Raw genomic sequence first — 12553 nt, forward strand, 5'->3', positions numbered from 1 at the left:
CTAGATGTCAACAATCTTTAGAAAGAGTTTCAGGCTGGTTTTTGGAAATATGAGCCAGAAATTGTAGTTTTTCTAGGTGGCTCCCATTTTGGCTGAAGTGTTTCCAAGCACGTGAATGAGAGCGCTTGAATGAGAGCGCTTGAATGAGTGCGCGTTCTTTGGTATTTTTCTGAGGTAAAGACAATAACGATTCTCCTTCTTAAATTGTATCGTTTATTTGTGTATTATGGTACCTAAGGTTTGATTATAAATGTTGATTGACTTATTTGGATAAGTTTATTGGTAACGTTTGGGATTCATTTTGAATGCATTTTGAAGGAGGGAAACCGAGTGGATTATTGACTGAAGCGCGCCAGCTAAACTGAGTTTTTATGGATATAACGAAGGACTTTATCGAACAAAAGGACCATTTGTAATGTAACTAGGACCTTTTGGAGTGCCAACAGAAGAAGATCTTCAAAGGCAAGGCATATATTATATCGCTATTTCTGACTTTCGTGTCGCAACTCCCTGGTTGAAAATGATTTGTTATGCATTTGTGTGCTGGGCGCTGTCCTCAGATAATCGCATGGTTTGCTTTTGCCGTAAAGCCTTTTTGAAATCTGACACGGCGGCTGGATTAACAACAAGTTAAGCTTTATTTTTCTGTATTGCACTTGTGATTTCATGAAAGTTTAATATTTATAGTAATTTAATTTAAATTTGGCGCTCTGCAATTTCACCGGAAGTTGTCGAAATGGGACGTTTTAAGTTTTAAGAACCAAATAAACTGTGATCTGGGGGGGGGGAAGCACGTCTGTTTGGTTACCAAGGCAACTGCTGTAGCTATCTAGATCGTGAACTTGCTAGCTACTTCAGTGAATGTCGTCTCATTTCTATCTGCAATAATTAATTTTAAAGCTGTGGTATAAAAAAGTATAATCAACGAGGGGCAGTGCATTCTCTGGAAAATAATGCACGACGTGGAAGGTGTGGAGTGGAACTAACCTCTCACGGAACGCATTTGCGGCGAAAACAACCTGTTCACGGTTCACAGCAAAAACGTTATCTTGTTCAAACGCAATTCTCACCTGCGTATTTTAGTAAACTACATTGTAAGAAAAGTCCAACATGTCTAAAGATGACGTTTCAACATTGCCTTCTCCCAATCGTTTTCACTACTTAGAAAAAAGTTATATTGTAGGGCTTCCCTCATGTCCCTTTCCATGACGGTGCTATCAGCCACTTGAATGAGTGCTAGCTAGCTAACTACTGGAACATTATAAGCTAGCCAAAACCAGAAACACAAACAAACGTTAAATACAGCCACAAGAAGTTAGTGGATTGAACATTACAGTGGTCGTTTAGACCCCTCGACTTTTTCCACATTTTGTTATGTTACAGCTTTATTCTAAAAGATTAGATTGTTTTTTTTGTAATTAACACACAATACCCCATAATAACAAAGCAAAAACAGATTTTTTGAAATGTTTTATAAAATGAAAACGGAAACATCACATTTACATAGGTAGACCTTATAGTTAGTAAGTTTCATTGTTAAAGCAACTTTGGCAGTGATGACAGTACTGAGTCTTAGGTATAATGCTAAAAGCTTGGCACACCTGTATTTGGGGAGTTTCTCCCATTCTTTCTGCAGATTCTCTCAAGCTCTGTCAGGTTGGATGGGTGTTGCTGCAAATTAATATGCCACAAGTGGACTCCAAACAAGTTGTAGAAACATCTCAAGGATGATCAATAGAAACAGGATGCATCTGAGCTCAATTTCAAGTCTCATAGCAAAGGGTCTGAATACTTATATAATACTAAAGGTATTTCTGTTTTTATTATTTTCAAAAGTTTCTAAACCTGTTTTTTCTTGGTCATGGGGTATTCTGTGTAGATTAATGAGGAAAATGTTTAATTTAATACATTTTAAAATAAGGCTGTAACGTAACAACATTTGGAAAAAGTCAAGGGCTCTGAATACTTTCCGAATGCACTGTATATCCTAGCATGACCTTGTTGGGTAAAGACTGACTTAAATATATTGACAGTGACTCACTCCTCTGTTTCATCACGCTCACCACCAGGTCTGAGTCACACCAAACGTTGGGCATTACAAACACCAACAAACTTCAATTGCTCCACCTCCACACTTAACGCTACCCCATAAATCACTCCTTTTACTGTGCCCTGTTCCTATGAGCAAAGCAAGAAACAGATCTTGACCCAAGTTGTGTGACACGGAGCGCCTGCTCCCTCTGGTCAGAAGAAACACAAACGAATATCACAGGTCCAGTACAGGTTACCTTCCCTGATTCAACTGCACCCAACTCCTTTCTCCCCCACCCTGAAACCACAAATGGATCTGCCAAAAGGCAAGGATCCATTTTCTCCAAAAATGTCACTCCTTCTGGAATAATCTTCATCATGACCATGCCCATCAATGCAAGGCTCGTACAACGAGCTCCTCACAACAGCTTCTACCCCTTCCGTTTCACCTCCAGAACTCGAACTAGCGTCCGGTTCACTCTGTTTCAACTTGACACCAATCTTCCTGGACATATCCTCTCCCTTGTTATTGCTAGCTTCAACATATTCAAACCTCCACCTCCCTCAGTCTTTTCAACCTTCCCTCTCTTTCCCTCCAATCTTCCTCCCTTAACCAATTACCCGACTCCTGCAAATTTTCAACTTTCCAAGCCAAAATCTCTTTTTAGCCTCCTTGAGAGACATGTTAAGCCCTGTGCTCCACGTTCAAATTATCAACATTTTCAGGGCTCTTCTCGCAGGTTCTATTTCTCTATGTGGGAGCATTAGGAACCAGGTCAGGATTTTTATGTGGGAGCATGTACATTGAACAACACAGCAGCTTATCGGCATGTTTTGTGATTTCTGTATAACAAAAAACAATGCTGGGTCTTTACTGGGGGTTAATTGGAAATAATGTTTGTTTTCCCCAATTTCTGGGCGTGGTTGAGGGGAATTCCTTATTATTACGTGAATATCAACTCTTGAGTATCAGTTGATAGAACATTCCAAAATACCACGGAAAGTATTGCATAACAATACCAGGCAGCCATTCCGAGTGTACCCATGAGTTTACCAGTCAAATTGCCAGGGTTAGAGTTTCCAAGCACATTCTATTCATACTATTTCTATGGTTTAAACTTAACTTGCACTGTAAAGTCAGTGACAGTTAGCCATACAAAGATTATTTTTAAATGCGTTTTGCCAAACATTGTTTTGGCACCTTTTAGGGTTATTACCATAGATAAGTATGTGAATACTACATGACATTGGAGTTTACATCTTTCAGCCAGTGCACAGAAAACAGTGGTTATGCTCATGTACTGCACCATATCTCAGTAAACCTGCTTTGACAACTTATACACCCTGAGATAAACACAGTAGTGAGACAATGGGTCGTTGAAGCTGTGTTAGAGAAAAGGATCACGTCAGTCTTTGTGTCAGTGTAACCCAGATGAGGGGTATTAACGCTTGTGTAGCAGGGCCAGTCCTAGCCGGCATTCTGGAACCTTGGTGATAATGAGTTTGGACTCCGGGAATACTGGGCTCTAGAATCCCAGCTCAAACACTGTAGCACATCTGCCCAACCAGTTATCTTTGAAAATGTCCACTCTGGCCCCAATAGCAAGTGAACATCCAATATAGCAAGTGTAGAGTCCAATAACAACATCAAAACATAATAAATATATATCATTGACCCCATTAACTCACATGGATAAAACATTTCTTACAGTTTCACTTGACTTTATCAACATCTAGTCTTCCGTTGCACTACCTGCAGGGCAACCTGATCTGACTTCAGAAATGTGATCTTTCCCGGAGGATTGGTGTAGATTCAGGGGTCGTGACTTTGGAGAGCGGGGTTTATTTGTGCAGGCCGTAGAGTGGGCAGTAACACACACTTCAGCCATTAATTATCTAGGGTGACTGAAAAAAACAGGCCGAATTGGTTCATCGTCAGGGGGCTTGGGGGGGCTGGGGCACAGGGTGTCGGTCATAGGGGCCCTCCACCCCAGTCACACAAACACACCACCCATGCGCCAAAACTCATCCCACAGATTAGCCTTCTGGATACCTACAGCCAGGCTACAACAGTAATTTACCATAGGCGTGTTTTAGAATATTGTTTATAGAGAGTGCAGAGCTACTGTCTGAAAGGAGAGGAACACTAAATAAAGTTTGAGCGCTCCCTACAGTGGAAGAGTTAGTACAATCTGGCTCTAGCCTATGTGAAGCCAAACCAGTCTTGATTTGTCCGTTTCATTGATTGTTTGACATGCTTTACAATCATTACAGGATATAAAGGCCTTGCACTAACATTGCAAGGTAAGGTTGCATTAAGGATGCGAGGTAAGCTCTGAACAGTGGGGCAGTATCAGGTCTACTGTATTGATTCATTTTTATTTCTCTCTCTCAGATGGAGTTCAAGCAGTTGACCCCACTGATTCCTCTGCTGCACCTGATACGGTTATCACAGATGCCCCCAGCTCTAATGTATCAGTACTCGAAGATGCACCCTCCAACCCTACAGTCAGAAGTAAGACATTAATAACATCCCTGTCCAAAGTCCAGATCAAAGCTGAAGTCAGTAGTTATGATATGGAGGATCAGGAGATGACAACAGGTCGTCATGATTTGAGGTTGGCCCTAATTACACAATTACAATGAGTACCTTACATGGCAACTGAATGTAAGGTACAGTATGTAGTACCTTTTCATTAGCCATCGGTCACTCATCTATAAGTGAATTACATCACACCCATTCATAACATTTATAACACCAGCAGACCTATAGTGCTCAGTTCAAACTATCACCATGCTCTGATGGTTTAGGAGTCCCAGCCCTCACTGACGACACCCAAAGTACTGATGGTCCTTTTCATTTCTATTCTTCCTTTTCTCTATAGTTTTTATTCTGAACTATATACTAATTATGTTGATAAACTGTTGATAAAACCAAACACGACCCACCCCCAACAACAATCTTCCTCCCAAATTACATAAGTATTCAGACCCTTTACTTAGTACCTTGTTGAAGCACAGCGATGACAGGCTTCTTAGGCATGATGCTAAAAGCTTGGCACACCTTTGGGGAGTTTCCCATTCTTCTCTGCAGATCCTCTCAAGCTCTGTCAGGTTGGATGGGGAGGTTCCCATTCTTCTCTGCAGATCCTCTCAAGCTCTGTCAGGTTGGATGGGGAGGTTCCCATTCTTATCTGCAGATCCTCTCAAGCTCTGTCAGGTTGGATGGGGAGGTTCCCATTCTTCTCTGCAAATCCTCTCAAGCTCTGTCAGGTTGGATGGGGAGGTTCCCATTCTTCTCTGCAGATCCTCTCAAGCTCTGTCAGATTGGATGGGGTGGTTCCCATTCTTCTCTGCAAATCCTCTCAAGCTCTGTCAGGTTGGATGGGGAGGTTCCCATTCTTCTCTGCAGATCCTCTCAAGCTCTGTCAGGTTGGATGGGGAGGTTCCCATTCTTATCTGCAGATCCTCTCAAGCTCTGTCAGGTTGGATGGGGAGTGTTGCTGTAATTTAATTTACCACAGGTGGACTCCAATCAAGTTGTAGAAACATCTCAAGAATAATCAATGGAAACAGGATGCATCTGAGCTCAATTTCAAGTCTCATAGCAAAGGGTCTGAATATGTAAATAAGGTATTTCTGTTTTTATTTTTTATACATTTGCAACAGTTTCTTAAAACCTGTTTTTACTTAGTCATTGTGGAGTATTCTGTGTAGATTGATGAGGAAAATGTTTTATTTAATACATTTTACAATAAGGCTGTAACTAACAACATTTGGAAAAAGTCAAGGGCTCTGAATACTTTACAAATACACTGTATATCCTAACATGACCTTGTCGGGTAAAGACTGACTTAAAAGGACTGACAGGGACTCCTCTGTTTCACCACGCTCACCATCGGGTTTGCATCGCATCAAACGTTGGGCATTACAAACACCAAGAAACTTCAATTGCTCCACCTCCACATTTGACGCTACACCATAAATCACTCCTTTCCCTGATTCAACTGCACCCAACTCCTTTCTCCCCCACCCTGAAACCACAAATGGATCCGCCAAAAGGCAAGGATCCACTTTCTCCAAAAATGTCACTCCTTCTGGATCAAACGTATCTTTATCATAACCATGCTCATCAATGTAAAGCTCGTTCTCCGAGCTCCTCACAACACCTTCTACCCCTTCCATTTCACTTCTAGAACTCGAACTGGCATCCGACTCAGTCTGTTTATACCCCAACCAGAAGCCATGGATTACAGGACTCTAACCCGGAAGCTTATAAGAAATACCGCTATGCCCTCCGATGAACCATCAAACAGGCAAAGTGTCATTATAAGACTAAGATCGAATCGTACTACACCGGCTCTGACATTCGTCTTATGGCCCCTGCCACGGGCCCCTGCCAAGGGCTTGCTAATTATTACAGACTATAAAGGGAAGCACAACCGCGAGCTGCCCAGTGAAACGAGCCTACCAAACGAGCTAAATCACTTCTATGCTCGTTTTGAGGCAAGCAACACTGAGGCATGCTTGAGAGCAACACTGAGGCATGCATGAGAGCATCAGCTGTTCCGGACGACTGGGTGATTACGCTCTCCGTAGCCGACGTGAGTAAGAACTTTAAGCAGGTCAACATTCACAAGGCTGCAGGGCCAGATGGATTACCAGGACGTGTGCTCCGGGCATGTGCTGACCAACTGGCAGATGTCTTCTCTAACATTTCAACATGTTCCTGATTGAGTCTGTAATACCAACATGTTTCAAGCAGACCACCATAGTCCCTGTGCCCAAGAACACGAAGGCAACCTGCCTAAATGACTACAGACCCGTAGCACTCACGCCCGTAGCCATGAAGTGCTTTGAAAAGCTGGTAATGGCTCACATCAACACCATTATCCCAGAAACCCTAGACCCACTCCAATTTGCATACCGCCCAAACAGATCCACAGATGATGCAATCTATATTGCACTCCACACTGCCCTTTCCCACCTGGACAAAAGGAACACCTATGCGAGATTGTTATTCATTGACTACAGCTCAGCATTCAACACCATAGTACCCTCAAAGCTTATCGCTAAGCTAAGGATCCTGGGACTTTAACACCTCCCTCTGCAACTGGGTCCTGGACTTCCTGACGGGCCGCCCCCAGGTGGTGAGGGTAAGTAGCAACACATCTGCCACGCTGATCCTCAACACTGGAGCCTCCCAGGGGAGCGTGCTCAGTCCCCTCCTGTACTCCCTGTTCACCCACGACTGCATGGGCAGGCACGACTCCAACACCATCATTAAGTTTGCAGACGACACAACAGTGGTAGGCCTGATCACCGACAACGACGAGACAGCCTACAGGGAGGAGGTCAGAGACCTGACCGGGTGGTGCCAGAATAACAACCTATCCCTCAACGTAACCAAGTCTAAGGAGATGATTGTGGACTACAGGAAAAGGAGGACCGAGCACGCCCCCCATTCTTATCGACGGGGCTGTTGTCAAATTGTCAAAGACCCCAACCACCCCAGACATAGACTGTTCTCACTACTACCGCATGGCAAGCGGTACCGGAGAGCCAAGTCTAGGGCAAAAAGGCTTCTCAACAGTTTTTACCCCCAAGCCATAAGGCTCCTGAACAGGTAATCACATGGCTACCCGGACTTTTTGCATCGTGTGCCCCCCCTCTTTTACGCTGCTGCTACTCTCTGTTTATCATATATGTATAGTCACTTTAACAATATCTACATGTACATACTACCTCAATTGGGCCGACCAACCAGTGCTCCCACACATTGGCTTACCGGGCTATCTGCATTGTGTCCCGCCACCCACCACCTGCCAACCCCTCTTTTACAATACTGCTACTCTCTGTTTATCATATATGCATAGTCACTTTAACCATATCTACATGTACATACTACCTCAATCAGCCCGACTAACCGGTGCCTGTATGTAGCCTCGCTACTGTTATAGCCTCGCTACTGTATATAGCCTGGCTACTGTTATTTTTCACTTTTTACTGTTTTACTGTTGTTTTCATTTCTTAACTTACCTTTTGTTCACCTAATACCTATTTTGCACTGTTGGTTAGAGCCTGTAAGTAAGCATTTCACTGCATGGTCTACACCTGCTGTATTCAGCGCACGTGACAAATAAGCATTCATTTGATTTTAAATTGACACCAATCTTCCTGGACATACCCTCTCCCTTGTTATTGCTGTCTTCAACATATTCAAACCTCCACCTCTCTCAGTCTTTTCAAACTTCCCTCTCTTTCCCTCCAATCTTCCTCTCTTAACCAATTACCCGACTCCTGCAAATTTTCAGATTTTCCTTGCCAAAATCTATTTTTAAGCCTCCTTAAGAGACATGTTAAGCCCTGTGCTCCACGTTCAAATTATCAACATTTTCAGGGCTCTTCTCGCAGGTTCTATTTCCCTATGTGAGAGCATTAGGAACCGTAGGTCAGGATTTTAAACCTGGTTACATGTACATTGAACAACACAGCAGCTTATCGGCATGTTTTGTGATTTCTGTATAACAAAAAAACAATTTTGGTTCTTTTCCACTGGGAATCAATGGGAAAGAATGTTTGTTTTCCCCAATGGGCGTGGTCGAGGGGAATTTCTTATTATTATGTGAATATCGAATCTTGAGTATCAGTTGATAGAACATTCCAAAATACCACGGAAAGTATTGCATAACAATACCAGGCAGCCATTCCGCGTGTACCCATGAGTTACCCCAGTCAAATTGCCAGGGTTAGAGTTTCCAAGCACATTGGGGCACAGGGTGTCGGTCATAGGGGGCAAGCAGTGTCAACCTGCCCTCCACCCCCGAACCCCAGTCACACAAACACACCACCCACATGCCAAACTCATCCCACAGATTAGCCTTCTAGATACCTACAGCCAGGCTACAACAGTAATTTACCATAGGCGTGTTTTAGAATATAGTTTATAGAGAGTGCAGAGCTACTGTCTGAAAGGAGAGGAACACTAAATAAAGTTTGAGCGCTCCCTACAGTGGAAGAGTTAGTACAATTCTGGCTCTAGCCTATGTGAAGCCAAACCAGTCTTGAGTTGTCCGTTTCATTGATTGTTGACATGCTTTACAATCATTACAGGATATAAAGGCCTTGCACTAACATTGCAAGGTAAGGTTGCATTAAGGATGCGAGGTAAGTTTGCATTAAGCTCTGAACAGTGGGGCAGTATCAGGTCTACTGTATTGATTCATTTTTATTTCTCTCTCTCAGATGGAGTTCAAGCAGTTGACCCCACTGATTCCTCTGCTGCACCTGATACGGTTATCACAGATGCCCCCAGCTCTGTTGCAGATAATGCATCAGTACTCGAAGATGCACCCTCCAACCCTACAGTCAGAAGTAAGACATTAATAACATCCCTGTCCAAAGTCCAGATCAAAGCTGAAGTCAGTAGTTATGATATGGAGGATCAGGAGATGACAACAGGTCGTCATGATTTGAGATTGGCCCTAATTACACAATTACAATGAGTACCTTACATGGCAACTGAATGTAAGGTACAGTATAACAGTAGTACCTTTTCATTAGCCATCGGTCACTCATCTATAAGTGAATTACATCACACCCATTCATAACATTTATAACACCAGCAGACCTATAGTGCTCAGTTCAAACTATCACCCTGCTCTGATGGTTTAGGAGTCCCAGCCCTCACTGACAACACCCAAAGGACTGATAGTCCTTTTCATTTCTATTCTTCCTTTTCTCTCTAGTTTTTAAAATGTTATTCTGAACTATATATTAATTATGTTGATAAACTGTTGATAAAACCAAACACGACCCACCCCCAACAACAATCTTCCTCCCAAATTAACTTTAATACACTTGACCATATATATGGTCACTTTCCTTTCACAACTGTCCCGTCTGTATTATTAAGTTGTTCTGTCTGCCTGTCTAGTCTGTTATTATTATACTTTCCTGTCTGCCTGTCTAGTCTGTTATTATTGTACTGTCCTGTCTGCCTGTCCAGTCTGTTATTATTGTACTGTCCTGTCTGCCTGTCTAGTCTGTTATTATTATACTTTCCTGTCTGCCTATCTAGTCTGTTATTATTATACTGTCCTGTCTGCCTGTCTAGTCTGTTATTATTATACTTTCCTGTCTGCCTGTCTAGTCTGTTATTATTGTACTGTCCTGTCTGCCTGTCTAGTCTGTTATTATTATACTGTCCTGTCTGCCTGTCTAGTCTGTTATTATTATACTGTCCTGTCTGCCTGTCCAGTCTGTTATTATGTTGTCCTGTCTGCCTGTCCAGTCTGTTATTATACTGTACTGTCTGCCTGTCCAGTCTGTTATTATTATGTTGTCCTGTCTGCCTGTCTAGTTTGTTATTATTATACTGTCCTGTCTGCCTGTCTAGTCTGTTATTATGTTGTCCTGTCTACCTGTCTAGTCTGTTATTATTATACTGTCCTGTCTGCCTGTCTAGTCTGTTATTATTATGTTGTCCTGTCTGCCTGTCTAGTCTGTTATTATTATGTTGTCCTGTCTGCCTGTCTAGTCTGTTATTATTATACTGTCCTGTCTGCCTGTCTAGTCTGTTATTATTATACTTTCCTGTCTGCCTGTCTAGTCTGTTATTATTATACTGTCCTGTCTGCCTGTCCAGTATGTTATTATGTTGTCCTATCTGCCTGTCCAGTCTGTTATTATGCTGTCCTGTCTGCCTGTCTAGTCTGTTATTATTATACTTTCCTGTCTGCCTGTCTAGTCTGTTATTATTATACTTTCCTGTCTGCCTGTCTAGTCTGTTATTATTATACTTTCCTGTCTGCCTGTCTAGTCTGTTATTATTATACTGTCCTGTCTGCCTGTCCAGTATGTTATTATGTTGTCCTATCTGCCTGTCCAGTCTGTTATTATGCTGTCCTGTCTGCCTGTCTAGTCTGTTATTATTATACTTTCCTGTCTGCCTGTCTAGTCTGTTATTATTATACTTTCCTGTCTGCCTGTCTAGTCTGTTATTATTATACTGTCCTGTCTGCCTGTCTAGTCTGTTATTATTATACTTTCCTGTCTGCTTGTCTAGTCTGTTATTATTATACTTTCCTGTCTGCCTGTCTAGTCTGTTATTATTATACTGTCCTGTCTGCCTGTCTAGTCTGTTATTAAGTTGTCCTGTCTGCCTGTCCAGTCTGTTATTATACTGTACTGTCTACCTGTCCAATATGTTATTATGTTGTCCTGTGTGCCTGTCTAGTCTGTTATTATGTTGTCCTGTCTGCCTGTCCAGTCTGTTATTATGTTGTCCTGTCTGCCTGTCCAGTCTGTTATTATTATACTGTCCTGTCTGCCTGTCCAGTCTGTTATTATTATACTGTCCTGTCTGCCTGTCTAGTCTGTTATTATTATACTGTCCTGTCTGCCTGTCTAGTCTGTTATTATTATACTGTCCTGTCTGCCTGTCTAGTCTGTTATTATTATACTTTCCTGTCTGCCTGTCTAGTCTGTTATTATTATACTGTCCTGTCTGCCTGTCCAGTATGTTATTATGTTGTCCTATCTGCCTGTCCAGTCTGTTATTATGCTGTCCTGTCTGCCTGTCTAGTCTGTTATTATTATACTTTCCTGTCTGCCTGTCTAGTCTGTTATTATTATACTTTCCTGTCTGCCTGTCTAGTCTGTTATTATTATACTGTCCTGTCTGCCTGTCTAGTCTGTTATTATTATACTTTCCTGTCTGCTTGTCTAGTCTGTTATTATTATACTTTCCTGTCTGCCTGTCTAGTCTGTTATTATTATACTGTCCTGTCTGCCTGTCTAGTCTGTTATTAAGTTGTCCTGTCTGCCTGTCCAGTCTGTTATTATACTGTACTGTCTACCTGTCCAATATGTTATTATGTTGTCCTGTGTGCCTGTCTAGTCTGTTATTATGTTGTCCTGTCTGCCTGTCCAGTCTGTTATTATGTTGTCCTGTCTGCCTGTCCAGTCTGTTATTATTATACTGTCCTGTCTGCCTGTCCAGTCTGTTATTATGTTGTCCTGTCTGCCTGTCTAGTCTGTTATTATTATACTGTCCTGTCTGCCTTTCTAGTCTGTTATTATTATACTGTCCTGTCTGCCTGTCCAGTCTGTTATTATGTTGTCCTGTCTGCCTGTCTAGTCTGTTATTATGTTGTCCTGTCTGCCTGTCCAGTCTGTTATTATTATGTTGTGCTGTCGGCCTGTCCAGTCTGCTATTATTATGTTGTCCTGTCTGCCTGTCCAGTCTGTTATTATTAATTTGTGCTGTCTGCCTGTCCAGTCTGTTATTATTATGTTGTGCTGTCTGCCTATCCAGTCTGTTTTTATTATGTTGTCCTGTCTGCCTGTCCAGTCTGTTGTTATTATGTTGTTCTGTCTAACTGTCTAGTCTGTTATTATTATACTTTCCTGTCTGCCTGTCTAGTCTGTTATTATAATGTTGTGCTGTCTGCCTGTCCAGTCTGTTTTTATTATGTTGTCCTGTCTGCCTGTCTAGTCTGTTATTATTATACTCTCCTGT

The 12553-nt window shown here is 42.2% G+C and overlaps 1 protein-coding gene across 2 annotated transcripts in view; it reads left to right on the forward strand.

The window, feature by feature from the left end:
- LOC110532569 overlaps positions 1–12553 on the forward strand; it is a 52937-nt gene that overhangs the window by 29944 nt on the left and 10440 nt on the right. The window contains exons 2-3 of one of the 2 annotated variants that reach the window (XM_021616576.2): positions 4427–4546; positions 9277–9405. In XM_021616576.2, coding sequence (XP_021472251.2) covers positions 4427–4546; positions 9277–9405 — 249 coding nt within the window. The remainder of the gene's footprint in view (positions 1–4426; positions 4547–9276; positions 9406–12553) is intronic. The other variant, XM_021616577.2, reaches the window with a different exon arrangement.

The sequence above is a fragment of the Oncorhynchus mykiss genome, chromosome 9 (assembly GCF_013265735.2).
Source record: "Oncorhynchus mykiss isolate Arlee chromosome 9, USDA_OmykA_1.1, whole genome shotgun sequence".
In the NCBI taxonomy this organism is placed as follows: Eukaryota; Metazoa; Chordata; class Actinopteri; order Salmoniformes; family Salmonidae; genus Oncorhynchus; species Oncorhynchus mykiss.